The sequence below is a fragment of the Equus quagga genome, chromosome 6 (assembly GCF_021613505.1).
Source record: "Equus quagga isolate Etosha38 chromosome 6, UCLA_HA_Equagga_1.0, whole genome shotgun sequence".
NCBI lineage: Eukaryota > Metazoa > Chordata > Mammalia > Perissodactyla > Equidae > Equus > Equus quagga.
In genome coordinates this window covers 74,049,976-74,077,654 of record NC_060272.1, presented here as the reverse complement: position 1 = coordinate 74,077,654, position 27,679 = coordinate 74,049,976, and the positions used below count along the sequence as shown (strand labels likewise).

At 35.2% G+C, this 27,679-nt stretch overlaps 1 protein-coding gene across 8 annotated transcripts in view; it reads left to right on the top strand.

Annotated features, from left to right (window-relative positions):
- Window positions 1-27,243, top strand: part of PAN3 (poly(A) specific ribonuclease subunit PAN3) — a 137,517-nt gene extending 110,274 nt beyond the window's left edge. For 4 of the 8 annotated variants that reach the window (XM_046664635.1, XM_046664634.1, XM_046664631.1 and 1 more), the window contains 11 exons: window positions 632-793; window positions 1,048-1,164; window positions 2,049-2,150; window positions 5,511-5,676; window positions 6,837-6,927; window positions 11,358-11,497; window positions 14,190-14,319; window positions 14,763-14,827; window positions 21,613-21,751; window positions 24,312-24,441; window positions 25,358-27,243. In XM_046664635.1, coding sequence (XP_046520591.1) covers window positions 632-793; window positions 1,048-1,164; window positions 2,049-2,150; window positions 5,511-5,676; window positions 6,837-6,927; window positions 11,358-11,497; window positions 14,190-14,319; window positions 14,763-14,827; window positions 21,613-21,751; window positions 24,312-24,441; window positions 25,358-25,413 — 1,298 coding nt within the window. In that variant the 3' untranslated portion in view covers window positions 25,414-27,243. Of the gene's footprint in view, window positions 1-631; window positions 794-1,047; window positions 1,165-2,048; window positions 2,151-5,510; window positions 5,677-6,836; window positions 6,928-11,357; window positions 11,498-12,304; window positions 12,383-14,189; window positions 14,320-14,762; window positions 14,828-21,612; window positions 21,752-24,311 lie in introns of those variants that run through there. The other 4 variants (XM_046664630.1, XM_046664632.1, XR_006889093.1 and 1 more) reach the window with 4 other exon arrangements.
- Window positions 27,244-27,679: the final 436 nt, after the last annotated feature.

Here is a 27,679-nt window from a genome sequence, read left to right as displayed (position 1 = left end):
AAATCCCAATGCATTATATAAGCTCAAACATAATTTTTCTTTCTTTGAAGAACATGGCAGGCATGGTGGTAGAGTTGTTTCAGGTTTTTTTCTTTTATATTTTGCTAGAGATTAAAGCTATGCTATTCCACTGAATGGTTTGAGAGTTTTGATACAGATTGCCATATTTGTACATACATATACACACAGACGTATTACATATACATACTCTCAAATTTAAGGTTATTTGTTTTGAATTTCTTTATGCTTCAAAAAACAATTCATATGCTTAACACCATTGTCTAAATATATTTTGTACAAAATAAAATGCTTAAAGAGGTAAAACTTGATTTTTATTCAGCATCAGAATTAGAAATGTTTAATATCTCCAAGTGATAATACAAATTGTTTCTAATAAGCTGAGAAACAAAAAAGTTATACTACAAAAGAAATATTTTTGAGCAAATGAAATGAAGTTGTTCTTTGATGGTTTTATAATGCCTATTTTTATTGATAGTGGAAACTGTTTCATAGAATTGTTATGAATGTTGACACTGTTATAGAATGCAAAAATGTGTTTTGATTCTTTATTACTCTGAGAGATTTATGAATTGTCTGCAAGTTAAAGTCATCTTCTTGTGAATTACTCTAGCAGTCCCTACTGAAGTTGACAGCTACCATAGCCTGTTCCCTCTAGAACCACTGCCACCACCCAACCGGATACAGAAATCAAGTAATTTTGGATACATTACATCTTGCTACAAAGCTGTTAATAGCAAAGATGATCTGCCATACTGCCTTCGGAGGATACATGGTAAGGAAGATAAGTTATCCTCTTTCAGAAGCATGTTATTGAGGTTAAATTCAAACCTTCCTGAGTGTGTTTATTTATTTAAATATATTTATATATTATATATTTATATATTAAAGGACAGTAAATAAATTTATTATTTCATTTGGAAATTAGTACCTCATAAAGTGATGTGTGACAGCTTTTTCTTCACATTTATGATGGAGTGATGGGGAGATTTCATTTACAGGTTAGTAGAAAAATTCTTCTTTTTTCAGGTTTTCGTCTTGTTAACACAAAGTGCATGGTGTTGGTCGATATGTGGAAAAAAATTCAGCACTCAAATATTGTAACCTTGCGTGAAGTATTTACCACTAAAGCATTTGCAGAGCCTTGTGAGTAATTTGTAATTGTGTTTCTGCTTGTGGGCTTCATTTTTTTTTTAACTTTTTATTGAGATTATGATAGTTTACCACCTTGTGAAATTTCAGTTGTACATTATTGTTTGTCAGTCGTGTTGTAGGTGCACCATTTCACCCTTTGTGCCCACCCCTTTCCCCTGATAACCACTAATCTGTTCTCTTTGTCTACGTCTTTAACTTCCACATATGAGTGGAGTCATACAGAGATTGTCTTTCTCTATCTGGTTTACCTCACTTAACATACCCTCAAGGTCCATCCATGTTGTTGTAAATGGGACAATTTTATCCTTTTTATGGCTGAGTAGTATTCCATTGTGTATGTGTATGTATGTGTATATATATACACCATATCTTCTTTATCCACTCATCAGTTGATGGGCATTTAAGTTGCTTCCATGTCTTGGCTATTGTGAATAATGCTGCAATGAACATAGGGGTGCATGGGACTTTTGGAATTGCTGATTTCAAGCTCTTTGGATAGATACCCAGTAGTGGGATGGCTGGGTCATATGGTATTTCTGTTTTTAATTTTTTGAGAAATCTCCATACTGTTTTCCATAGTGGCTGCACCAGTTTGCATTCCCACCAGCAGTGTATGAGGGTTCCTTTTTCTCCACAACCTCTCTGACATTTGTTACTCTTGTTTTGGTTATTTTTGCCATTCTAGCGGGTGTAAGGTGATAGCTTAGTGTAGTTTTGATTTGCATTTCCCTAATGATCAGTGATGATGACCATCTTTTCATGTGCCTATTGGCCATCCGTATATCTTCTTTGGAGAAATGTCTGTTCATGTCCCCTGGTGGGCTTCATTATTTGAAGCCAGATTGCAGTAATGAGTGTTTGTGTTTTACTTTAAGCTCTTGTGTTTGCATATGATTTCCATGCTGGAGGAGAAACTATGATGAGCAGACATTTTAATGACCCTAATGCTGATGCCTATTTCACAAAGAGAAAGTGGGGTAAGAAAAAGATACAAGCACGCTGTATTTTGACAAATGCCTTTGCTCTGTAGAAGAGTAGTTTTGTATTTTAAAATACATGTGAATTTATCCCTGTAATCCTTCAGCTTAAAGACCCTATTGCATTTTAGAAAGAAAGAAAGAAGTGGAGTCAATCTGTAACAAGTTAGGGAATAATGTATTAGGTGTATAGACTGTGATGAAGATGGGTTCTGAAAGACTCAGGTAGATATCTGAAATTTAAATAACTGAGAATATGATAAAAGTTTTTTCCTCTTAAATTTTTTTTCTTTTAAAAATAGGATCATTTCTGAATAAAGATGGTTTGGAAAATTCAGTAAATTGAAAAATAATCCCTCTATCTTCACCACCCAAAGTATGACCATTATGAATCTCTTGGTATATTTCTTTCCAGGCTTGGTATTTTGTTTTGTTTGGTATCCGTTTGCATTGTTTTTTTAATTTTCTTACCATTTTTATATCACATTGCATCTTTTGCTTATTATAAGTATTTTCCCCCTAATTTTTATATTTTCTGAATATAATTTAATGACTCCCTCATAGTCCAATGTGATTATATTATCATTTATGAAATTATTTCCTTAAATAAATGCTTTTGTTTAAAGGTAAGATTCCATGTTACTTAAGGAATTGTTCTTCAGACTAAATTTGCAGGTAACTTACCTAAACAGGGAATATTCCCCTTTTTTTTGCCCCTTTCTGATATTTACTTAAATAATTGTTTTATAGTTCAAATATTGCAAAGAACCACAATATTTTAATTATCTTCTAGTGAATGTTTATTAAAGGATAAGTGGTTGCAGAATAAAAGTAAATACATTTTGAGATGTCTGTTGATTAATTTATGTATTTGGGGAAGGAAAATGTGTGTATCATTTTCTTCTTTGGGGCCAGGAAAGATGCCTTGTGTTCTTTACTATGGTTTTTAATTTTTTAAAGATTTTCTTGAATACGTACTGAGAGAAATTAAAGAGGGAGGAAGATTTGAGTCCACATTATAGTATCTTTTGGATTGTGACTTCTTTAAGGACTAATTATGGGTAAAAATATATTACTTCTGTTTACTTGTAACTTTGCTTTCTGACAGTTGAAAGAAGAAAGCTGTGGTTACATGGCTGTTTCACATTGAAAATCTGGGCATATAGTGTGGTCATTTTTTTTCCTTTTGCCATGTCATCTGTAGACACATACATAATTTTGTTGAAGGGGATGTGGTATAACTTTTCCTATAGATGAATATAGCTGTAGTTGTTCAAGTTTATTTTAGTAATAACACCTGTGAAATGACTGTTGGTTTTAATTTATAGCTGGGTTTTTAGACCTCAGCACTGTTGACACTTGGTGCTGGATAATTATTTTTGTAGGGGCTGTCCTGCGCATTTCATTGCAGGGTGTTTAGCAGCATCCCTGTCCTCTACCCACTAGATACCAGTAGCAACCCCCCCCCCCCCAATTGTAACGCCAAAAATCTCTCTAGACAGTGTCACATGTCCTAAGGGGTAAAATTGACCCCTACTGAGAACCACTCATTTACAGCACTCCTTTACCTTTTTTTTTTTCTGAGGAAGATTCGCCCTGGGCTAACATCCATTGCCAGTCTTCCTTTTTTTTGGCTTGAGGAAGATTAGCCCTGTGCTAACATCTGTGCCAGTCTTCCTCCATTTTACATATGGGACGCCACCACCACAGCATTACTGGTGAGTGGAGTAGGTCCACACCCAGGACCCGAACCTGTGAACCTGGGCTGCCAAAGTGGAGCACACAAAGCTTTAATCACTTAGCCACAGGGCTGGGCCCTCCATTTTTTTTTTTATCTTAATTATTCTGTTTTCGGTTGACTGATTATTTGAAATATTATGTTTACATTTTCACAGAAATCAGTCCTTTTTCTAATAGTTGAAGGTATTGTTTAAATGGTAGTAACTTCCCTAAACTTAGCATATATTCTTTAATTTATGGCAACTTCTAATATAAGGCAATCGTCTGTTTTCCCAATGTGAATATTAAAAAAAGAAGAAAAAGGCCTGTGTTTGTATAAACTTGTAAAGACATAGATGGAAGTTTAATATTTTCTTATACTATTAATTTATTAATTTAGTACAAACCAAAAAAATCACATATATAAGAAATATGCTAATTTAGAAAATGAGAATAACAATAATACTATACCATATTGTAATAAGAGGTTTAAAATTAGATAATTTGGTTAAAGTAACTAGACAGAAGCTGGCACACATTAAGCACTGTGTTTGCTGTAAATATTTCTTTTCCTTATTACCACCTTTATTAAATAGTTTTATTTAAATTCTTCATAGTCATCTTTAATCTTTTCTCGGCATTTATCACTAGAGCCACTTTTTGAGTCATTAACACTGTTTTCTAGATTGTGTTTTCTTCAGTTCTCTCTAAAGTGAGAGAGAGCAGTTTTTGAATTTTGTATTTGCTTTTCCCTAGAAATTTTATCATAAGCCATAGGTACCTGTTTGCTATTTATTATCTCAACAATTAACCATTTAATTGTGTTGCTTTTATACCTCATTCACAAAAGGTTTGTTTACAGCCATATGAACATTGGCATTTATAAGGTCGTAATACCTGAAATAATTACAAAATCTGGATTAAATTTATATGGCTTCTTTTCTCCTGATTTAAGGATTAACAGTGATCCAGAAAATGGTATCAAGAAGCACTTACAAGAGCTGATAGAATAAAAATGATTACTTTTCATAGTAGACCAGATTATTTTTGTGTTTTATCATTACATGTAAGTGACATTTAGTGTTTTAGATTTATGTTTTTGTGAGTTTGATATCATCCTATGTAACTGATGTGGTTTAATAGAGGCGGCTGAGCAGCAAAGGAGAATAAGCAAACATTCAACATAAATGACAGAAGAGATTTGTATTTTCCTCCAGCCACAGACTGAACAGTTCTCACGTGCCTGAACAATAATGTAGGCTAGGATTGCCCGCATTTTAAGTAAAATGATAATCCCTACATTCCTGTTTCTAATCAGAATTTGAATTTATTTGGTTCACAATTGAATATAAATTCTAACTTTAAATAGTTTTTCTTTATTCAGTAATTATAATGATCACAGAAAAGAGCACTTCATTGAGAGCTCTGCTGCTGCTAATAATATAAAGGGATAATCTCATAAATAGGAAATTTTAGGTTTGTCTCAAATTCTTACTAGTAGACTAAAATTGTATATATAAATTGACAAGTTGTGCCATGAATATGCATGAATTTTTTTCTTAATTTTGATTTGACTGGTTTAGTGTTTTAGTCGATTTCTTAAATGAGGATCTCATTTTTTTTTATTTATTTGCTTTATAGGTCAACACGATGGACCATTGCCCAGACAGCATGCTGGATTATTGCCAGAATCTCTTATTTGGGCATATATTGTCCAACTGAGTTCTGCATTGCGTACCATTCATACAGCAGGTTTGGCATGTCGAGTTATGGACCCAACAAAGATTCTGATAACTGGCAAAACAAGGTACTAGCATTTTGTGTTTTGACTTCTTTATTGAGCATGTAATCTATGACAGCTTAGTAAACAAAGCATGATGATTTGTTTTAATTCTGCCTTTTCATATATTCCATCCAGAAGAACTGCTGTGACTTTGAGTTCATTTGTAAGTTTTTAAAAAAATGTTGAATTCTTAATAAAATGCCTGGTTGCTAATCAAGAATCTTGTAAGGGTTGGAGAGGTATGTATGTTTAGGGTTAGGGGATGTAGAAGTCATATGAATACAACTTTTCTGTGTACAAGAGTGGTTCTCAAATTTTAGCATGAGTCACAGTCACCTGGAGGGTTTAGTGAGCACAGATTGGTGGGCTCCACCCCCAGAGTTTCTCATTCAGCACATCTGGAGTGGGTCCTGAGAATTTTCATTTCTAACAAGTTCCTAGGTGGTGCTGTTGCTGCTGATTGGGTCTCATGCTCTGAGAACCACTGATGAAGTTAAGTAACACAAACTTGTCTTCACCAGAGTTTTATTTGAATGGCTGTAATTTTGAGAATTGTTTTGGGCAGCATAGCATAAAGAACTCCAGATCTAGTACCAGGTTACTTGCATTCATATCTGGACCCTGTTAGTTACTGTTTATGTGACCCTGAGCCAGTTACTTAACTTCTCTGTGTTCAACAACCTTATGAGACAGGTACTATTATCATTCCATTTTCGACATTTATGAGGTACCTGTCTCGTAAGATTATTGAGAGCATTGAATGATTTAATACAAGTAAAATGCTTTGAATGGTGCCTAGTACATCTTCAGCAAGTGTTAGAGAGCTAACTAACTTTTCATTGACAACTAGTAAAGGAGCAGTTTTATTCTTTCCATGAATAACGTAAAGAAGCACCTTGGTGTGGTGAAAAGACCACTGGCCTAGTAGTCAAAAGATGTGAGCTACAGTCCTGGCTTTACCTCATTTTTATAACCATAGGCCTATCGCTTGATAGCTGTAAGCCTTAATTTCCTCATCTCTAAAATGGTAGTTCGTAGAGGTTATGTAGGGTTAGGACAGGAGGTTAGACTAGATAGTATTCTGAGATCCTTCCTAATATTATAGGAAATGTTAAATTTCCACTAGTATATAATTTTAAAAATGTCATTTTAATTATTTTCTTTAAATTCTCTGGTCTTTAAAGGTTGAGAGTAAACTGTGTTGGAGTTTTTGATGTTTTAACGTTTGATAACAGTCAGAATAATAATCCATTGGCATTAATGGCTCAATATCAGGTGAGTAAGAATTAACGTGGATGCTTACTTAATAACTTAAGGCTTGGCTTTTTTTTAAGACAAATTCTTGTTTATTTTAAAGTGTTTCAGGGTTTTGAGTCTAGATTTCAATTTATTCTGGGGGTGGGCTCCATGCAAACTTTGAACATGTATTTTTTAATCACTGTGACGTATTTAGTGTAGAGCCCTTATAGGTTGAAATATACGGAATTAATGACAGTATCAGACACTCTAGTTGTTCAAATGAAAATGTCTTTATATGATTAGGAAGTTTGTCCTCAGCATAGATTAAAACAGATTGGTCAGCTGAATGAATTATATTAAATGACATTTTTTCTTTTTTTCCACTTCTTTCATGCATTAAAAAACACACCAGTTATCTTTACTTTTCAAACAGTTGTCCCAACTACCAATCTGAAAGTTTAAAAAATATTTTCAGAGGAATATTGTTGTATTGTCATTTTCTAAATAATTTTTTTCTTTTGCTTGATCAAAGTCTATCACTCACTTCTTGTACATTCTAGACTTTGGTTCTAGTCTGATTTCATAATAATAGTGTGGATTCAGCCCTCATATGTTCATAGCTATTTCTTATTCCTTGATTAATGTATGGTATGGGAGAATAAGAACCTATCTCAGAGAGGGTTAAAGTGTAGTTGCTTTTTCCTCGAGTACTCTTTGCAGGTAATGTAGCTATTTAAAGGATCATTCAGTTTGTATTTCAATGCTTCACATTTTTTGGAGGATATGCAACTGTCATTTTTTTGTGTAAGAAATTTTTGGTGTTTCTGAATGTTTATGAATGTTTATGAACTTAGGTTTGATATGAGGCAGAATCTCTTAGTTACATGGAGAAACAAGAATACCTTTTCCTCCCATTGCCCTTCTCATTTCAACTTCTTTTGTTTAAATCTTTGAAAGAAGATTTTCATTTACTTTATTTATTATAAGACAAAATTTCAGAACAAAAAGGAATGAGAAGTAGAGTCTAACTTGTATTTAGTATTCTAATTCGTGCATAAACCTCTTCTTTTGCCACTGAACCACAGACAGTGCAGTGCCCGAGACTTAGGGCCACTCAGCACATCCTGTTGTTTGCAGACGTTTCTCATCTTCCTTCCCTCTGCTTGTGCCTACCTAACCTCAGCAGCAGCCAAGCTGTCCTGGTTGGTAGCACCATCTAGTGGGCACCACATGGAAGAATTGGACTACTTTTTTCCCTAACAGCAGCTAGCTGCTTTTTTATCTAGGGTGCTTGCTTTTTAGCTACTTTCCTTCTTATCTTCTGTCTTATACTTTACCTAATTGGCTCTGAAAATTTTTCTTCACAATCTTCGTCTTCTAAAAGTGACTGATTATTGACTAAAATACTAGTGATGTTTATATATCCAGGAAAATGCTATGAAATGTTTGAAGAGAAATTAGACATTATTTAGAACCAGTGTCATCAGCTTCTGCTGTAATTATCTGGAAACCTCATGTCTGCATTAAAAAACAAAACACCTTACAGTTTTGTTTTTTACAAGTACAGCCTTACAGTATCTCCTCATTCTTCTCTATTCTGAATAGAATTCCTTTTTTTTTAAATTACTAGTATAAAATAAGACTAATTTGATTTTATTTTCTTGTGAGTATAACAGCAGTATTTTCCATTTTTTTCTTTGCAAATCTACATTATTTTAGTTATGTAATGTGTTGTGTAGTTCCCTTGAAAAACGGCTCTTCATAAGAAAAAATAATCCTGGAATTCCAAACAAACAACTTTTAAATAAGCATTTGGGGCAACTGATTGGTGAGTTAGGAACCACTGTCATTCATAAACTCAGGCTACGTTCAACCAATTGTCACCGTCCCTTTGTTTTTCAGTAGTAAAGGATATAGCAGGTTTTCTTTTCTTTCTTTCCTTCCTTTTTTTTGGGGTAGAATATATATGTGGATGATTTTTCATATAGCTTATAGTAAGATAAAGGAGAAAATTAAAGATAGTCCCAGAAGGGGGATTGTGATTTTACAGAGAAGAGGGTACATGAGAAAGGAGTGCATTGTTTCTTGTAGTCTATTTTTCATAGTCTGTTTCAGACACGTGAATAGAGACTGACTTTCAGTAGAAATGGACATAAGTAGAGCCATAGATAGAATCAGAAAAATCAAGAAATCAAGAATCAGGAAGAAACTGAAAATGAGGTGGGGGGAAAACCTCCAGAATTCAACAAATGGGGGGAAAAACCAGATGGAGGTAAGAAGCAAAATAACAAATGGAAAATAATTTAGCTGGGAAATAAGGAAAGGAGAATTACTGAGTTTTTATGATGTTAAACTCTATTAAGCAGGACTTCGTTAACCTCTTTTATCTTAAAAAAAAAAACAGTTTTAATTTAATCTGGATTATGTGACATGTATACTTTATTTCTAAAAGTAGGTATTCCTGCCTTGTGTCAGCTTTAGAGAGGTGGTGGGATATATACTCAAAATTATATTTTCTTATTTTTTAAACCCATCCAGTCCTTCACCTTTCTTGGACTTTTGTTTTCCTGTCTCATAATAGGGAATAGTGGAATGTTCTAGGTGGGAGGTTTAGTTACAGCATCAATTCAGGGCGGAGCTAAACTGAAAATTCTAGTCCTAATTGTTGGGAGGCTGTGTGTTGGTACATACTGCTCAAATACTTGGGAAATAATAACCTTAGTTCGGTGTGCTTTGCTGACCACATTGGATTTAAACACTTAGAGAAATTTACAGTTAGCATTTACATGCGCTGATTTCTCTTGACCAACATTTTTATGGTTTCATGAATGTAACTTGAAATGTTTTACTTGATCTTGAGAGTGATCCAGGGGACTCCTTGAGTTCTTTCATGGCCGTGTCCTCCAAAGAACAGAAAGGATGGCAGCAGTAATAGTGCGCCTTCCCTGCCCCCTTCCCTCCTGCTGTTCTGGGCCTAACTCTGTACCACTAAGGAAAGTTTGAAAAGTTCTCAGGCGTGAATCTGTGGCATCTCTTGTCCTGATAGATTCAGAGTAGTTTGTTTATCTAATCCGTTTTTACACTGATTATAGGATCTCCCGTTCACAGTGTCAGATTCACAAATGCTAGCTTTGGAGAGATTTTTAAATTTGAACTTTATTTAATGTTATTTTTGTAGTGGAGTTTGACTTCCTCTTATTCTTTATTATTTGGTTAGAATGTTGTTGAGGATAGCCGTACAGTGCTGAACTTTCATTAGTGATTGCCTTGAAATACACACCTGATTTCACAATTATACCCTTTATAGACATTCCACAAAACCAGTGTTTCTCAACCCTGGCTGCGTATCAGAATCTCTTGTGGAAGCTTTGAAAAGTACCAATACCTAGATCTTACCCCAAACTAAGAACACCAGAATTGGGATGAGGGGATGACTACTTGGTGATTTTTCTCTTAGTTTTTGGTTGATTTTAACGTAGAGCTAGGTTTGTATAATTCTTATACTAAACCAGTATTCGCAATGAATATGTATGCAGTAATTCAGAGGAGGTCTCAGATTTTGAAGATTTAAAGAAGTGTTCCACAGAAATTACTTCCAATGATTTCGTTTAACTCTGAGCTACTTCATTCTCCTAGGCATATGATACCTGCCAAGCAGGACCCCTTGGGTGACCATTCTTGTTTCCTAGAATTATAATGGGTAATAGAGAGCTTACCTCAATTCAGCCAGCTGTCTTTTGAAAATCCTTTTAAAAGGAAAGCCTCAGAGTGGTCAATCTTAAAACAAAGGTAGGAAACCAGGTGGTTACAGAGCTCAAAGATCTGTTATAGTGTGAGTAAAAATTGTAAACCACTACAGATGGATGTCATTGAGGTTTGCAGCATTTTGCGGTGTTCTAGAGAATATACTCTAAAATCAGGTAATGCTCATGTTGTGCTTGTAATGGAATAGCTTTTCTTCAAATAATTCTTCAAACTCCCACTGTATTTTGGGCATCATGGAAAATGAGACAAATGCATATTGTAAATTATAATTATCATAGTAAAGCAAGTGTGTAGTAACCAGCCTTAAATTTCTTGTAATGGTAAGAATATCAGCTCAATTTAAATAAAATTTTTTTTTTTTAACTTTAAAGCAGTAGTTCTGTAGTTGGCATGTGGATTGCTTGGAATAATGTTTTTTAAAGTATAGCCCCAGAACTACCTTCATTAGGATTACCTGGGTGCTTTAAAAAGGTTGGGCCTGTTCCCAGACCTACTGAATGAGAATCTCTGGTGGAGAGGCTCCGAAATCATCCTTTTAATAAACTCCCAGGTGATTCTGATGAGTACCAGTACTTGAGAACCTGTGCTAAGCTTGGCGGCTTCCTTGTAAAGGTGCTTTTTCCATTCGGGCAGTAGTGTCAGGGTATTAAATTTGTATCTATAAAATAAAAATTAAAGTTATATTTATTCTTTCATGTCAGCAAGCAGATCTGATATCATTAGGAAAAGTTGTGTTGGCTTTGGCTTGCAACTCTTTGGCAGGAATTCAGCGAGAGAATTTACAGAAAGCCATGGAACTGGTGACAATCAACTACTCCTCTGACCTGAAGAATCTGATTTTGTAAGTTTTAATATATGATTAAATGCATAGAATGATCTTATGAGGAGACAGAGCTTTTGACAGTGATTCTGTTTACTTTAGTTCTCACTGTTTAAAATCTAGCAAAATACAAGTAACTTTTGATTTCTTTATTTTTATTGCTAAGTATATATTTCTTGGAATAAATTCATAAACTAGTATTCTTAAATTAGTTAGTGATGTTTTAAACATTTGGCCAAAGGGCACCCACTAAAGCTGCATTGGTATCCACTAGCTACATATGACCTTTTAAATTCAAATTAATTAAAATTCAAATTAAAAATTCAGTTCTTCAGTTGCAGTAGCCACATTTCAAGAGCTCAAAAGCCACATGTAGCTTTTAACTAATATATTGGACAGCATCGACATAGAACATTTCCATCATCTCAGAAAGTTCTCTTAGACAGTGCTGCTCTAGAGAGATCTGTGTTTTTGTGAAAGCTCTCATAAATAAACTTCAAGTGCAATCCAATTATGTACTCTGTGGCCAAAACTCTCATTGCAGAAAGCATGTATGAAAGGTCCCTATGCTTCTACTCCAGTATCTTCAGACTCCAGGGAACCCTTGGGTATAGATTTCAGATGAATTTGGCTTAGGAGAAACCCACTGTGGACTACAATCACCACAGAAGGACTTCTTCCTAAGATACATCAAATACCAGAGAATTCTAGAGGATGGACAACCGTGGCCCTTGTTATAAGTTATTCTAGAGGACAGATGCTAGGAAGTCTCTTGAAATTTTTCCTATTATGTTCTAGAAGTAATTAGAGCTTATTGATCCTTTTCAGTCTCTTTTAGCTTCCAGCTGTTCCTGATCTTTCTGTGTAGCCCCGGATGATCCAGTTTCTTTTTGGACTAGTCCTGGGGTATGGAATTGAGGGATGGAGGATGGGGCTGCCACCTGTGCTTTGTTACATTGGCATAAGTGTCCTGCTTGTGACAGAGCACTGGAAGCCAGTGTTTGCCTGGTTCCTATTAATCAAATAAGATGATTTATCTTTTAAATGAAAATATTTGTTTCATATATTATCACAACAGTGATTCCTAGCCTTAGTTTGCAACACCTAGGATGTCTCAGATAATCTCAGATTATAATCTTCAAATTTTTCTTTTTAAAAAGTGGAAGTAAAGGATATAAATATAATAAATTTGCGGTATGTTAATAATTATTGAAACTGGGTGATGGGTACATGGGGATTCATTACACTGCCCTTCTTTCTACTTTTATAAATGTTTGAAATTTTCCTTAATAATGAATGAATTAAAGTCATACTTTTATACTAACCAATAACTAAAATATATAGAGCAATAACCATATATTGGGCACTTGCAAACTAATTGATGTGAATTAATTTGTTTAATTCTCCCAAAAACTAAGAATTAGGTACCATTATTAGCTTCATTTTAGAGATGACAAGACTGAGGCATAGAGAAGTAATTTGCCAAAGTCACGTAGCTTATACTAACTTTCAGTAGTTAGATATAAATATATCAGTAATTACAGATGAATAGCTAAGACATAGATTATCCACATGAGTATAACCATTTGTTAATTTAAAAAAGAAGGCCTCCTGTATGTCAGAAGCTGAAGATACTTTGAACAAAGTGAACAAAATTCCCCATCTTCTGGAGTTTCCACCCTACTGGGGAGGAGTTAATAAACATGTAAACAAGTAAGATGTTTGCAGATATTGCTAAGTCCTATGAAGAAAATAAGATAGAATTGTAAGTAGGGAAGAGTGGAAGAGGGGGAGGCTGCTTCAGTAAGAATGGTTAGGAAGTGGCTTACCTATGAGAATAAGCAATAATAGGTGATTAATAATCATTGTATTCTAGCAGATAACCCTTTGAAACATGTAGTATTTTTCTGCCTTAGTTATAATGATGGAAGAAATTGAATTGGTCTCTTCTGATGTGTGTTAGTGCATAAAGATTTCTCAGGGATAAATGAAGTCACAGAGCAGAGGACACCTTCCTAAAAAGCCAAGGCTTGTTTGATTTATCAAAATTAAGATCCAGTTTCAAAAATTATTTTTGAGGGGCCGGCGTGGTGGCGCAGCGGTTAAGTTCGCACGTTCTGCTTCTCGGCAGCCCAGGGTTCGCCGGTTCAGATCCCGTGTGCGGACATGGCACCGCTTGGCACGCCATGCTGTGGTAGGCATCCCACATATAAAGTAGAGGAAGATGGGCACAGATGTTAGCTCAGGGCCAGGCTTCCTCAGCAAAAAGAGGAGGACTGGCAGTAGTTAGCTCAGGGCTAATCTTCCTCAAAAAAAAAAATATGTATTTTTGAAGAGTAATGGAAAAATCTCCCCATCTGCAATCACCCTCTATTTCACCCCTTCAAAAAAGTTTGTACCAATCTTTATCTCCCACTATTGTAAAGAAAGGTTTGAGAATGGAAATGGTAAGTGTAACCCTACTCAACTTTCCTTTCTCATTTTCATAGTAGTAAAAATGTAGAGAAAGAGACATGTTTACAGTTTCTCCATTGACTCTTAAAAAGAAATACAATTATTAAGCTTTAAAAATGAACTTGACTTGCATGAGAAAATGTTTTCAAAATTGCGTACACTAATATGATGGCAGCAGCGATAGCTTTCTGCTTGTGGGTTTTGTTGTTTTTTAAATTGCATGTTTGGCATTCAAGTGATTCTCCTTTATTTTGGTTAGGTATTTGTTGACTGACCAAAACAGGATGCGAAGTGTAAATGACATCATGCCCATGATCGGTGCTCGATTTTATACTCAATTGGATGCTGCTCAAATGAGAAATGATGTTATAGAAGAAGACCTTGCAAAGGTAAAGAGTATTTGCACACTTGCGTCTGTATGGATATAAAACATAGTAATTATTGTGCTGAATATATTACATAATTGGCTAAGATTGTTTGCAGATATTTTTGTCCAAACTTAACGTTCAGTATTTTAATTTCTTATGTCTTCTGGGCATTTGTTTTCTTCTTTTTGTTCTTGACTTTGCTCCAGTCATGGAACACAATCTTGATTTTTTTTTTCATGTGTTACTTTAACAATTCTTAAAAATGGCCAGCTGCATAATCTTCTTGAGTATTACTACTCAATGAAACGGACGTGTTGTATTTAAAAGTATAACCAAAAGGTGGGATATTAGGATTTATTGTTTAAAGGTAATATTGGTGCAGGACACCAGTTTTGTAAACTTTTGCTTTTATATTCAGTTAGCTGGAACATTAATATTCTCTCTCTTTTTAAAATGTTTTGTAGGAGGTTCAAAATGGAAGACTGTTTAGGCTTCTAGCAAAATTGGGAACAATCAATGAGAGGCCGGAGTAAGGATTTACAGTATTTTACAATATGTTTTCCATCAAGGGCACTATTTTGTGTAACAAGAATGAGTATACCTTATTCTTACTGGTTTTATTTGGAAAAAGAGAAAAATCCTCATGTGAAGTGACCTTAAGCCTGTTGTTAGCCATTAGGTTGCTGTTTTTAACACAGCCTGGGCACAGTTGTCAGCGATTTCACACAGACACATAGAGAAAACACGTGGTGTTAGAAATCTCTGTTGTGGTTTGCACAGGAGGGAACATGTTATGACTGTCAGTACTGCCTCTACCCTGTCTCCTTTTTGGCCTGGTCAGTTCAGCTTGGTGAGATTAGAGACTTCAGAAATCTCTGATTATTGCATGCCTCTTATCTTCTATTAAAGTATGCTATTTATAGCTGTCATATCAGTGAGAGTGGAAAGGAATCACCATCGTACATTGTCATTTAGTTCTGCCTCGTTTGTAAATTGAAGTTCATATGTTCAAGAAAGAAGCAAAGTTGATATTTGTCCTACATAACTGTCAGACAGGTAGAACAGTATTGCAGCTATTGCAATTACAGTGTAAGTTACATTTCAGGAATGTTACCTCTGTTTAATAGAGATAGGTGACAGATAATTATCATTGCTTGGGGGATTTTTTTGACCACAAAATTCAAGTTCACTTACCTTTCTTCAAAGTTAAGAGACTCAGTTGGTATTTTCCCTAATAATTTTTCCAAATGAAGAGAACATGGCTAGATGTTGAGCCATTTATAAAAAACTTGTAGTTATTTCTTCTGGCATTTATCTCTTTATTTAAAAATATGTGCTTAGAGTGCTGTTTCTTGATTTTTTTCAATATTTAACTCAGCTAATGACTTTGTCCTGTGAAAGATGAGGCTTTATCTTTCTTACTCCCTTTGCTTAACAACACACACACACATTCACGTTCCACTACTTAACCTGTAATTTTTGAGTTTATTCTTTATTCAGTGTTGACATTATTATAACAACTATAAAGGTAAATGTTGTTCATAGCTGCACCACATGGTAAATCATGACTATATTTCCTTTCTTTTGTATTTTGTTTTTGATTTTTGTTTTCCTGGAGTTAATAATTGTATATGGGAATCTAAGCAAATGAAAAAAATATATACCACCAGTTCATTCCAAACTCTCTGCAAGAGCTACAAAACACCTTTCCATAGGTTCAAAAGTAGGTAACGTATCAGTTACTTCTTTTTTCTCCTCCTTAGAGAAATTACCCCTGGAGCCTCTGTCCTTCTGTTTCTATCTGGGCTGGTTGTGTTTTAAGCCTGCTCACACTCACAATTTAGAACTAGAGTTTCCCTTCACTGTTTTCCTGGGAGTTCTCATTGTCTCTCTCTTTGTGTTGAATACCCTGTTTCTTGCTTTTTTCCTTGGTTTATTCTTTTGATTTAATGGAGCACATTCTCCTGTAGCTTCCTGAGAAAGGTGAGTTTTTTGAGTCTTTGCAAGTCTGAAAATATCTTTATTCTAATTTGGTAGTATGATTGGGTATAAAATTCTAGATTGTCCCCAGAAAATTATTTCATTAATTAAATCTCTTGAATGTGTTATATGAACCAATTTTTTTAAAAGTAGAAAAGGGTTTGCAGTGAAAAAAATAAAATCTGTCCTTCATACCTGACATCCCCAATCTCTCCAGTTCCTCCCACCAGTCTTTATTGTATTAGTTTCTTGTACATACTTTCCAAGGTACAACTATGTATTTATATCCCCCATCCACTTTTTAATATATACAAATTGTAAGTCATGCACAGTGTTCTGTATATTGCTTTTTTTCTCATAACAATGTATTTTGGATATCTTTCTGTTTAGATATGTTTAGTGTATGCCAAACACTATTCTCAATAGTTTACAAATATGAACTAATTTAATCCTCATGACAACCCAATGATGCAGGTACTATTAGTATTCCTATTCAACAATGAAAGTGAGGAATAGAGAGATTAAATACCTTGTCCAAAGTCACACAATTAGTAAGCGTATGGGTCAGGATTCGAGTCCAGACAGTAGGATTCCAGAGTCTGTTCTTAACCACTATGCTGTGCTTCCCTTATAATTTTTGGCCCTGTAGTTCATCCTGTCAGTGGGCATTTGAGTTGTTCTCACTTTTTTGGTAGTATGAACAGTGCTGCAGGGACTGACTTATGCAGAGTTAATTTTGTGTGTGCGTAACTATAGATCCAGGTGTAGTGGTTAGGTCAGTGGCTATGTCACTCTCATTTGAGAGCTATTACTGAAGGGTTTACCAATGTACGATGCATGAAAGTCTTTCACCAATGATACTTTCTTCAAACTTTGGGATTTTTGTTAACCTGGTAGAATCTCAGTGCAGTTTTATTTTAGTGAGCATTCACTTAATGAGCATGTTGCCCATCTTTTTTATGTTTTTGATTCATTTCTGCTTTCTTTTCTGTCTGTTCATATCCTTTGCCCATTTTTATTTTCATTTGGATTGTCTTTCCTTTTAATGTATATGAGCTACAGAGAATTTACCCTTTGTGATCATTTTCTTTTTAATTTGTCATTTTTCTTTGGACTCTGCTTAATTTTTTGCCTTGCAGACATTTACATGTGTAATGTCTAACTGATCAAACTTCTTTTATGCTTTTGGATTGGTCATAGTTAAAAAGTTAGAAAATCCTTTTCTACTCTAAGATTTTGATGGAACTATCCTATTGTTTCTTCTAGAATACTTACAGTTTCACTTTTTTCATATTAAAACTTTTTCTATATTTGGGATTTATATAGGATTTAAGGCATGAATCCAACTTTTTTTCCCCCTAGAAGACTACCCAGTGGCCCAAATACAATTCATTGAGTAGTCTAGCTTTTCCCCACTGGTGTAAGGCAGCACCTCTTTTACACTGTTTTAATAATTGACATTTTAAAATCTAGTAGTGTTCTTTCTTATCTCCATTTTGTTATGTGTTGTTTTTGTTGTTTTCTTAAAACTGTTTGATTTTCTGTATAAATTCTAGAATCAGCTCGTTTAGTTAAAAAACAAAGCAAATTGGTAAACCTGATGGTATTTTTATTGAGAAGATAGCATGTTATATTTATTAATAAACTTAAGGAGCGTTTGTGTTTTTAGATGTTATCTTAACCAAGATAATGGTATGTCATTGTACTTGTTGATGTTTACTTTAGTATTCTTCAGTGTTTAAGTTGCTATTTATATAGTTATAGCACACTGGTTTATTCTTAGATATTTTTTCTTGCTGCTATTATAAATTGGAATTTGTCCCGTCTATCTTCTTAGACTGCTTGTAATCAGTCTACATGAAAATTACTGACTTCTGTACATTTTGTACCCTGATACCTTAGTGTTCAGATACTTTTTCAATAGATTCTCTTGGATTTCCCAGGTATATAGTCATATCTTCAAATAATACAGCAATATCTCCTCCTTTCTAATTTCTATACTTTTAATTTCTCTTGAGTGATTATGTTAGCTAGTAGCTCTGGTAGTGATAGTTTCTTTCAGAATTTGAAGCATTGCTCCCTTGTCTTTTAACTTCCAGACAGATTCGAAGCCATTTTCTTTCCAAATTTCCTCCTCCTCCTGCTGTTAGCGTCCTTGCTTTGTCATTGATGTTCACAATTCACAGTGATGTGCCTTGGTCTTTTTGGTTCATTCTGATGAATCAGCAGGTGGGCCCTTTTCATCTTGGAAGCTTCTGTCTGTCAGTTCTGGAAGTTGTCTTCATTGCTTCTTTGATAACTTCTTTTCTTCTCTCTTTCTGGAGTTCCCATTGCTCAAGTGTTAGACTTTTACAATTGATTTTTTAATATTCTCTTCTATTTTCTGTATTGTATCTTTTTGTTCTACTTCCTAGGCAGTTATTTCAACTTATTTTTTCTAAAATTAAAGGTTTCTGTCTAATCCTTCTCTGAGTTTTAAAATTTCTGCTGTCGTATTTTTAATTTTCAAGAACTTTCTTCTCTCTAAGTGATTTGTCTTACAGCATCTAATTCTTGTTTCTCTCAGGCTGTCAATTACAAATTTTTGGTTAGGGTGTTTTGTTTGATGTTCTGTTTCATTCTCTGCAATATCTTGTAGGAAATGAGTTGTCTTCGCTTGTTTTGTTTTGTTTTATTCTCCAAAGGATTTCTGATCCTTGGCTATCCATTCATATTAAAAATGAGGTCATGGGGCCAGCCCCGTGGCTGAGTGGTTAAGTTTGCATGCTGTCCTTCAGCAGCCCATGGATTCACCAGGTCCAGATCCTGGGCGCAGACATGGCACTGCTTGTCAGGCCATGCTGCGGTGGTGTCCCATGTGCCACAACTAGAAGGACCCACAACTGAAAATATACAACTATGTACTGGGGGGCTTTGGGGAGGAAAAGGAAAAATAAAATCTTTTTTAAAAAAAATGAGGTCCTCGGGGCTGGCCCCGTGGCCAAGTGGTTAAGTTCACGCGCTCCACTGCAGGCGGCCCAGTGTTTCCTTGGTTCGAATCCTGGGTGTGGACATGGCACTGCTCACCTAGCCATGCTGAGGCGGCGTCCCACATGCCACAACTAGAATGACCCACAACGAAGAATATACAGCTATGTACTGGGGGGCTTTGGGGAGAAAAAGAAAAAAATAAGTAAAATCTTTAAAAAAAAAAATGAGGTCCTAAAAAGCTAATGGGAAGCTCTTTGTGCGGGCAGGGATTGTAGAATGTGGGATAAACAGTGTGATATTGTTATGTATGATTTTTGGTTTTGGTAGACTCCCAAATGTCAGTATTTCTTTGGGGCAGGTCAGCATCTCCAGAAAAGAATCTTCCAAGCTTCTATCTGTAGTGTAAACCCATAGGCAAGCTTTGGGGAGCCAAGTAGAAGGAAAGGGTTGGTTGAATAGTCTCCCCCAGCACTCCTCAGCTCCGTTTGTCTTGCTTTGCCTGGGGTCCGTGAAGCCGGAGCGTCTCTGTTGCCTCTGTCTAGAAGGAGTTCTGGTACCCTTTTTGGCAGATTTCTGCCAAGGGAAGTGGCACTGGGGATGAGAGGTGGGCTGTCTGTTTGCTGTTTATAGAAGCTTTCATCAACTCTGTTATTTCCTGCTTCAGTCAGTCCACACCTGCACCTTTAGTAGTACCTAGTGACTTCAGTTCCTGAGCCTCACTGGCATGGCTTGCTCCTTGTGGCTTCCCCTTTTCACCCCCCCTATCGCATTAGAATTCAGGTCTGCTCAATGATAGCACTTATCTCTCTGCTTTCCACCTGCCAAATTCATGTGAATATTTTTTGTCTGCTATTTTGCTTCTGATTCCTTTGTCCTTAGATGTTTGTACCCTTTTTTAGATGTTTGTTGTCAGTTTGGTGGGATTTTGAAAGGGAACAGAGAGAAATGGGTGTGTTTAATCAGCATTTTAATTGGAAATCATTGGAGTGACCTTTGCCAAGTACATATATGATTGTGTTTAAACCATGTGATGGGCTTTCCCCCTCCCCCGTTCTTAGAATACTGACCTAATTTTTTTAGCATGTCCTAAGGCTGCATAGTCTGGTCTCTCCCTTCTTATCCTTGCTTCAGATCTGCCTCTTTTTTCTTTTAATTTTCTTCCCCTTCTCTTGCCTTCTCTCACTCTGTTCTTGTCTTTTCTCTTCCCCTCCTTGCCCCGACTCTCTGTCCCTCCCCTTGTATTCTCTTGTTTTCTCTTCTTTTCTCCCCCAACCCCATCCAGCCACACTGACTTTTCTTAAGTTTCTTAAGTGCTCCTTGCTGTCTTTTGCAAATACAGATGCCTTTGACTAAGGAGCACTCTTCCTCTGGGAAGAGCTTTCGTTAATGCCTCTGGAAGACCTTCCTTGCCTTCCCAGATGAATTCGTGTTTCTGTTCTATACTGTATCCCTTTTTCTTAATAGCATTATCTAAATATGCAATTACAACGTTCTTTGGTTATTTGGTGTCTGTTTTCCTCACTAGACTGTAAGTTCCAAAGGTCAGTGAAAACTAACAGTGGTCTTTGGGTCAGTTCTCCAATTCTTTGCAGCTCGCTTTCACATCATCGCCTGATGGTAGGAAACCAAAATCTCCCCCCTTTTTGTTCCTAAACATTTTTTTTTAATTGAGTTATTGATAGGTTACAATCTTGTGAAATTTCAGTTGTACATTGATGTTTGTCAGTCATGTTGTAGGTGCACCACTTCACCCTTTGTGCCCACCCCCCACCCCACCTTTCCCCTGGTATCCACTAAACTGTTCTTAGTCCATAATTTTAAATTCCTCATATGAGTGGAGTCATACACAGATTATCTTTCTCTCGCTGGCTTATTACATTTTTCTGTTTTAAACTCACCAGTAAAGTACAACATGTATCTGACCATGTCTCTCCTCTGTAACCTTATGGTGGGAGGAGGGAAAGGATCATCTCTTTCAACATATTTTCAAAAATATCTAAAGACATTTTCTTTCTTCCCCATTTTATCTACTGGTAGGGGCCTAAATAAAGATGTGATTATAACATAGGAGTGTGTAAAGTTTGATTGCCCTTGAGAGTTGAAAACTGGTATTCATAAACTTTCATGCTGAGATGATTTTTAAAAAATCTATGGGCAATCTAGACATAAAATTTGAAAAAACAAATTTTTTATCCTCCCTATGTCTTTTGGAGGATCTAAAAGGAAAAAAAGCTACACGCAAAAAAAACCCCTTTCTTATTTATTGGAGAAGACAAATTAAACTAGTTTTGAGTCTGAAGAATAAACACATGGCCGTGTGGTGTATAGCATGAGTTATTGAGGTAAAATATTACCTTCCCCCAGGTTTCAGAAGGATCCCACCTGGTCGGAGACTGGAGACCGTTATCTGTTGAAACTCTTTAGGGATCATCTTTTTCATCAGGTGACAGAAGCAGGTGCTCCTTGGATTGACCTCAGTCATATCATTTCTTGTCTTAACAAGGTAATTTGTATCTGGATTTTTACATAATGCTATCTACAATGTGTAGAGTTGCATCTTCTACAAATACTGAGACTTTATTTTCTAGTCTACAGGACATTAATTATTATTATATGTATCTACTTAATAACAATTTCTAGAATAGGAGGACTTCTTTTAACACCTACATGAATAATTACAGAATTTTTCATTGTGGATCTTTTTGTTATGATAAAATGTCACAAAATGACTGCCTCGTCTCTGTCCATTATACAGTGTTTTATTTACATGTTATTTTGCTATACCAAATAAATAATGCATAGGAGAAACAGAAAAATAGTTTTGTGCTTAAATATTTTTTAAAAGTTGGAATTTCTTTCTTCTAAGTCATTGTGAGTTATATTGAATGCCCTACATGTTATGAGTTCATTTACTGCTAATTACGGATATACTGAACAAGTGTCAGGATAGTGAAAGCACAGTAATGGTAACATCAGTAGGCCCAGCCGTTACACATGAGACATTATTTCATTAGATGAATTAAGTAGATAAGAGACATGTTATAAATTTGAGAGACGAGCTTTGTGTTTTGTGTTGCTTCATTTTCTTTGTTTTTGGTGGATTTTTTTTTGTTTTGTCTTTTTGGTGAGGAAGATTGGCCTTGAGCTAACATCTGTTGTCAATCTTCCTCTTTTTGCTTGAGGAAGATTGTCCCTAAGCTAACATCTGTGGCAGTCTTCCTCTATTTTGTATGTGGGATGCCACCACAGCATGACCTGATAAGCCATGCATAGATCCACGCCCAGGATTGAAACCTGTGAACCCTGGGCTGCCGAAGCGGCGTGTGCAAACCCTACCGCTCTGCCACTAGGCTGGCCCCAGAGCTTTGTGATTTGAAAGAGCTAGTAGAGACACAATTTACAAAAGAAGGAAGGGATGCATTTTCCTTATGAACTACTTGGAATTGCAGAACTTAGAATGGGTCTCCAGAAGTAAATCCTAGCCTTTGTACAGGTTTATATCTCAATCAGAGTTCGGCAAACCGTGGCCCATGGGCCAGATTCATTCTAAGGCCCGTTTTTGTACAGTCTGCAAACTAAGAATAGTTGTTACATTTTTAAAAGATTGTAGAAACAAAAAGTAAGAAAAATATGTGTTAGGAACTGTGTGTGACCCTGCAATTTGAAAGATTCACTATCTGGCCCTTTTTAAACATTTACTGACTCCCACTCTAAACTGTCCTTAAATTATAAGTACTAGAGGAGAAAACACTAGTATGGCACATGATTTAGAACTGTTAACGTACCGTGTGCTGATCCTTCAGGGAAAATGTTGTAGTGGTTTATTTTTAAGCACTGCTTTGCCTTGTTTGAATTTCCTTAAAACTCTTTAGAGAGACAGAATGAAATTGTATGTACCATTGAACTAATCCAGTATGATTTATATATTCATTTGCCCTTTTCCCTTAAGGGGAAAACATTTTTTCTTGAGAGCAGTGAGTGGGGAATAATTCTATCAGATTTTCGAAAATAGTATGCATAGAATCAAAGTGCCAGTAATAGTAATTAAAAATATGTAGAAGTAGTATAAACACTGACAAGTACATCCCATAGAATAAGCCATGGATAGATGTCTTAAGGGAAGATTATTTAATGAATATTAGAACAATTGAAAATTTGAAGAAAATTCTATTTCATTTCATAAAATAACTAGTAGTAAATAAAATTTATCCTAAATCTGAGTGCGACAATTTTGTAAGTTTGGAAAGAGTGTAATAATTAAAAGGGATGGATGGTCATATTCATGGTATAAAAATTAAAACTTTACATAGGTTTTTTTGATAGAAATGATGACAGCAATTAACTGGTAAAATGATTTGAAAGTTTGAGCCGTCAGAATTAAATATATTTTAATGAATGAACTAATGAAAAAGGAAGGAACAATATACATTGAAAACTAATAGAAATAAAGTGAAAACCATAAGAAGTTATTTGATGAACTCAGGATTAGTATTTATGCTTTATAAAGATCTCATTAAAACATTAGTAAATTAAAGTAGCAAGGCACTCATCTGATATGGAGTTGCTGGTAAAATGGACAACTCGTAAGTCAATGGTGTCTGATAGTCTTTGGAAATCAATTTGACTATATGTATGAAGCTATAAAATTACTCATACTTTTTAATTCATTATTTATTAAGTATTTCTCCTAAGGAAGTAATTCTTATAGAAGAAAAAAAATAAGTAGATGCATATGTTCGTTGCACTGTAATTCATGATACAAGAAAAAATTGGAAGATATCAGAGAATAATTAAATTATGGATTATCAACTGCATGGAACGTAATGCAAACAAGTGTTAAGTAGAAAAGATAGAGACATAGGGCAGTGTTTGAAAAAGGTCTGAGTTGAAAAGTGTGTGCATACCGATTAGTAAAAGTGGTGTAAAATATTTGTGTATATCTAGAAGGGAATGTGACAGAAATTTTTTAAATATTTCATTTATCATTGTTGCAAATGTTGTCCTAAAATAGATGATTTTATTCATGATATGAACTTCATATGTTGTGTATCTCTCTGTTTCAGTTAGATGCTGGTGTGCCAGAAAAAATAAGCCTCATTTCCAGAGATGAGAAGAGTGTACTTGTGGTGACTTATAGTGACTTGAAGCGCTGCTTTGAGAATACTTTTCAAGAACTGATTGCAGCTGCAAATGGTCAGTTGTAGTAGTTGCTCACAAAGCACGCAGGACATGGCTGAGGAATTAACCAATAGCAAATTGCACTACAGCTGAACTGTTTTCATCATCTCATTTCACATTTGGGAAACAAACAGGAGATGAGCAAAGCTGCTTGCACTTCAGTCAGGTACACTGTTACTTGAAAGGAAGAATGTTTCACTTAGCCTAGAGCTGTGGCTGCCATTGGGGCCATATCTGTGAAGAATTTATTTTAGATTAAGGAGCATCATTAGATGAATGATGTTCCAGCTTTTGTTTTTTCCACTTGTATATGCACTAATTTTAATTTTTTAAAAAGACTTTTTTCTGATCTTTAAACTTTTGCCACATTGTATACTTATTAAGGGAAACTATTTGCAAGGACATTTTTGGGAAACAATGCTGGGCAACATTTATGTCACTGAGGGTTGCAGAATTTGCTCTTTTGGGGATGGGTCGCCCTAGATAACATGATGGACCAGGTAAATAATTTTATAGAAGTGCAGTATAGTGCATAATTCTTACAAGAGTATTGTATGCAAGCTCTGTATGCCACCCACTGTTAATTCAAATTGAGATTTGTTTTGTTTTGTTTTGTTTTTAAGAACACACAAAGAGAAATATCAGTGAATTGTTGGATATGAATTCCCCTATTAGTTGATTTAAATCTTTTCTGAGTAAGAATGGATAAACAATAACTGAAGGAGCACATAGAGCTCTTTGCTCCAAAATTCAACCAGAGCCTTTTTTAAAAAACGTGTTTCCCTGCTAGTCAGTTACATTTACACTTATGCATTTTTTTAATAGAAAAAAAATTAAGAAATTGTGTTAAAGGCCTGAAGTTCAGGAGTATATTGCTTTAGGTTATTTCCAGTTTGCTTTTTTGTATAAAGTTCTGTTCTTTGAACCACAGCTTTATTATGGTACTTTACACTGGATACAGACACAGAGACACTGTTCAGAAGATGAACTAAACACAGCAGTGGTCTGGCATCAAGAGCTTTCTGAAGTTTTACAGCCTGAATCTGGAGGGATAACAATCTGCTGTGCCTTTGCAGTCACTGCTTAGCCCAAAGTAATAGTACTTTTGATAATAACTTAACTATGTGGGATATTCCTGAATAAGTCAATCTCAAAAGTTGGGAATTTTCCTTCTCTTAACTTTCTTAATATTTGGACGTGCAGTTGTCGCCAAACTTGGGTATTCATGGAATTTCTAGTAAATGAAATACCTATACTTTGATACTGAAGACTGCCAAATACATAGGAATTTTCTTTCGTAAAAACAGTCCTGAAGACAATATCTCCTTTCCCAGCACTGAATGTTTTACTAGCACTGGGTGCTCACCACGCGACTCTGAAGAAGATGTGGGAACTCAGAAGGTCAAGAAGAGACTTCCAAGCACTTGCAACTGATGTTACAGTCTTCAGTTTTAATAATTATTCATATTTGTAGTTTTCAGAGAAGTTTTTAATATTTCTCTGTCCACTTTTTATAAGCTTTAAAATGATTTTCTCTGCCTTGAGATTTGCATCAAGAAAAAGCACCTCTCTTCACCTGAAAGCTTTGAAGACCAGAGACACACTTTACACATTTTAACAAGTGTATTTTGAGTCCACGTTTGGTAGCATCAGTTGTTGAGTTAAAAAGAAAATCAATTATTGCATTTGATCTGGATGGATTTTAAAAGAACATAATGTTCAATATACAAAGGATAATTAACATTTGCCATCGTAATGTTCTTTTTTATGTAAAAGGAACAAGAACTTGGAGACATTAACATGCAAAAGTCTTTTATCATTAGCTCATGTATTTGAGGAAGAGCAGCTGTCTTTTTATATGTTTTTTGACAAATCATATTGTAATTCTTTTGTACAAAAAAGAACTACTTGTATTCTAGAAGAAATATGAAATGCTTAATTTATAAGCGGGCTGGAGATTTTTTCCAATATTGTTTTCTTTGAAAATAAAGGGGATCATCTATTTTAGTTTTGGGGTCTGGGAACTTTTTGAAAATTTAATTTGTGGACCAATGTTTTGTGAAAGCTAAGGAAGGGCAGGGGTAAAATAGGGCTTGAATTTCTCATTCTGTGGAGACCAGCAAACTTCCCTCTGCAAGGCAGGCTGAAATCACAAACCCAAGAATGTGTGCATAGTTTGCTTCAGCCCCTAGTAACCTCAGGACTTGGTCTGAATATAAAAGGTAGACAGCTGATATGTTTTCATGAGTAAATATTGTCAGCCAGAAAACAGTTGGTGTCAGGTAATACGTATTTTTTTTAAGCTTTGTTTTATATTTATTTTTCATTTAGTTTTTATTGGGAATGGTTTTCAATAGAACTCTTATTTCTGCATAGGTGTTTTTTGGGGGAGCCCTCTTTTCCATAGTGTAATTCCATTTAAGAGGTTGTCTAAAAGTCTTTTTAATTCATAGGAAGATTTTAATATCTGAGAATAGTCAAATTAAGGATAAAAACTTCCCATTCCTTCCTGTTATGACAGATAAAAGCACAGAAAAGACAACCTGTGAAATCATGTAATAATGTGTTGGTCATTTCAATTTTTTGTACCTATTTTAAATTCTGTTAGTGTATTTACTTCATTGTAAATATTTTTGAGGGTACCTTTGTGTTTTGCTTTTGACCTTGGTTCTGTGATTTGGATGTCAACAACTTCCCTAAAAAGCACCACTATGTTAAGTTCTAATGTTGTGATCCCAATATGGGTTATTCATCTTTAATCCTGTTTTCAGTCTCTATGTGTACAGCAGTATTTTTAATAAAGAATTACAGAGAGAAGTTTGTCTTTTTTTGTTACCAGTTCATTTAACAAGATAATGTTTTCTTATGATCGGGCTTTAAAAGACTGACTGTGTCCTACATGTTTTGGAAGAATGTTTGGTCTTGGGATGAAATTGTGGCAGATTTATTCATTAATTTACCAAATAGCTGTTAAATGCCTGCTTGAATCTGTTCTAAGCACTAAAGTGCAGATATGAGTGCTTGTTATTTACAAAATGTGTAGTTATTCTCAAACATTTCTGTAGAATACATGGCTTACAGTGTAGATGAGGAAAGAAGACGTACTTATGTGAGTGGATAGGGACTAATGGAAAGCTAGCTAGTCTTCGATTTAGTACTTAGTTAATGTACTAGATAGGTGAAAGGTGCCCCTCCTCCCAGATTCTCCAGAAACATTATTCAGAACATCACGGGGCCGACCTCGTGGCCAAGT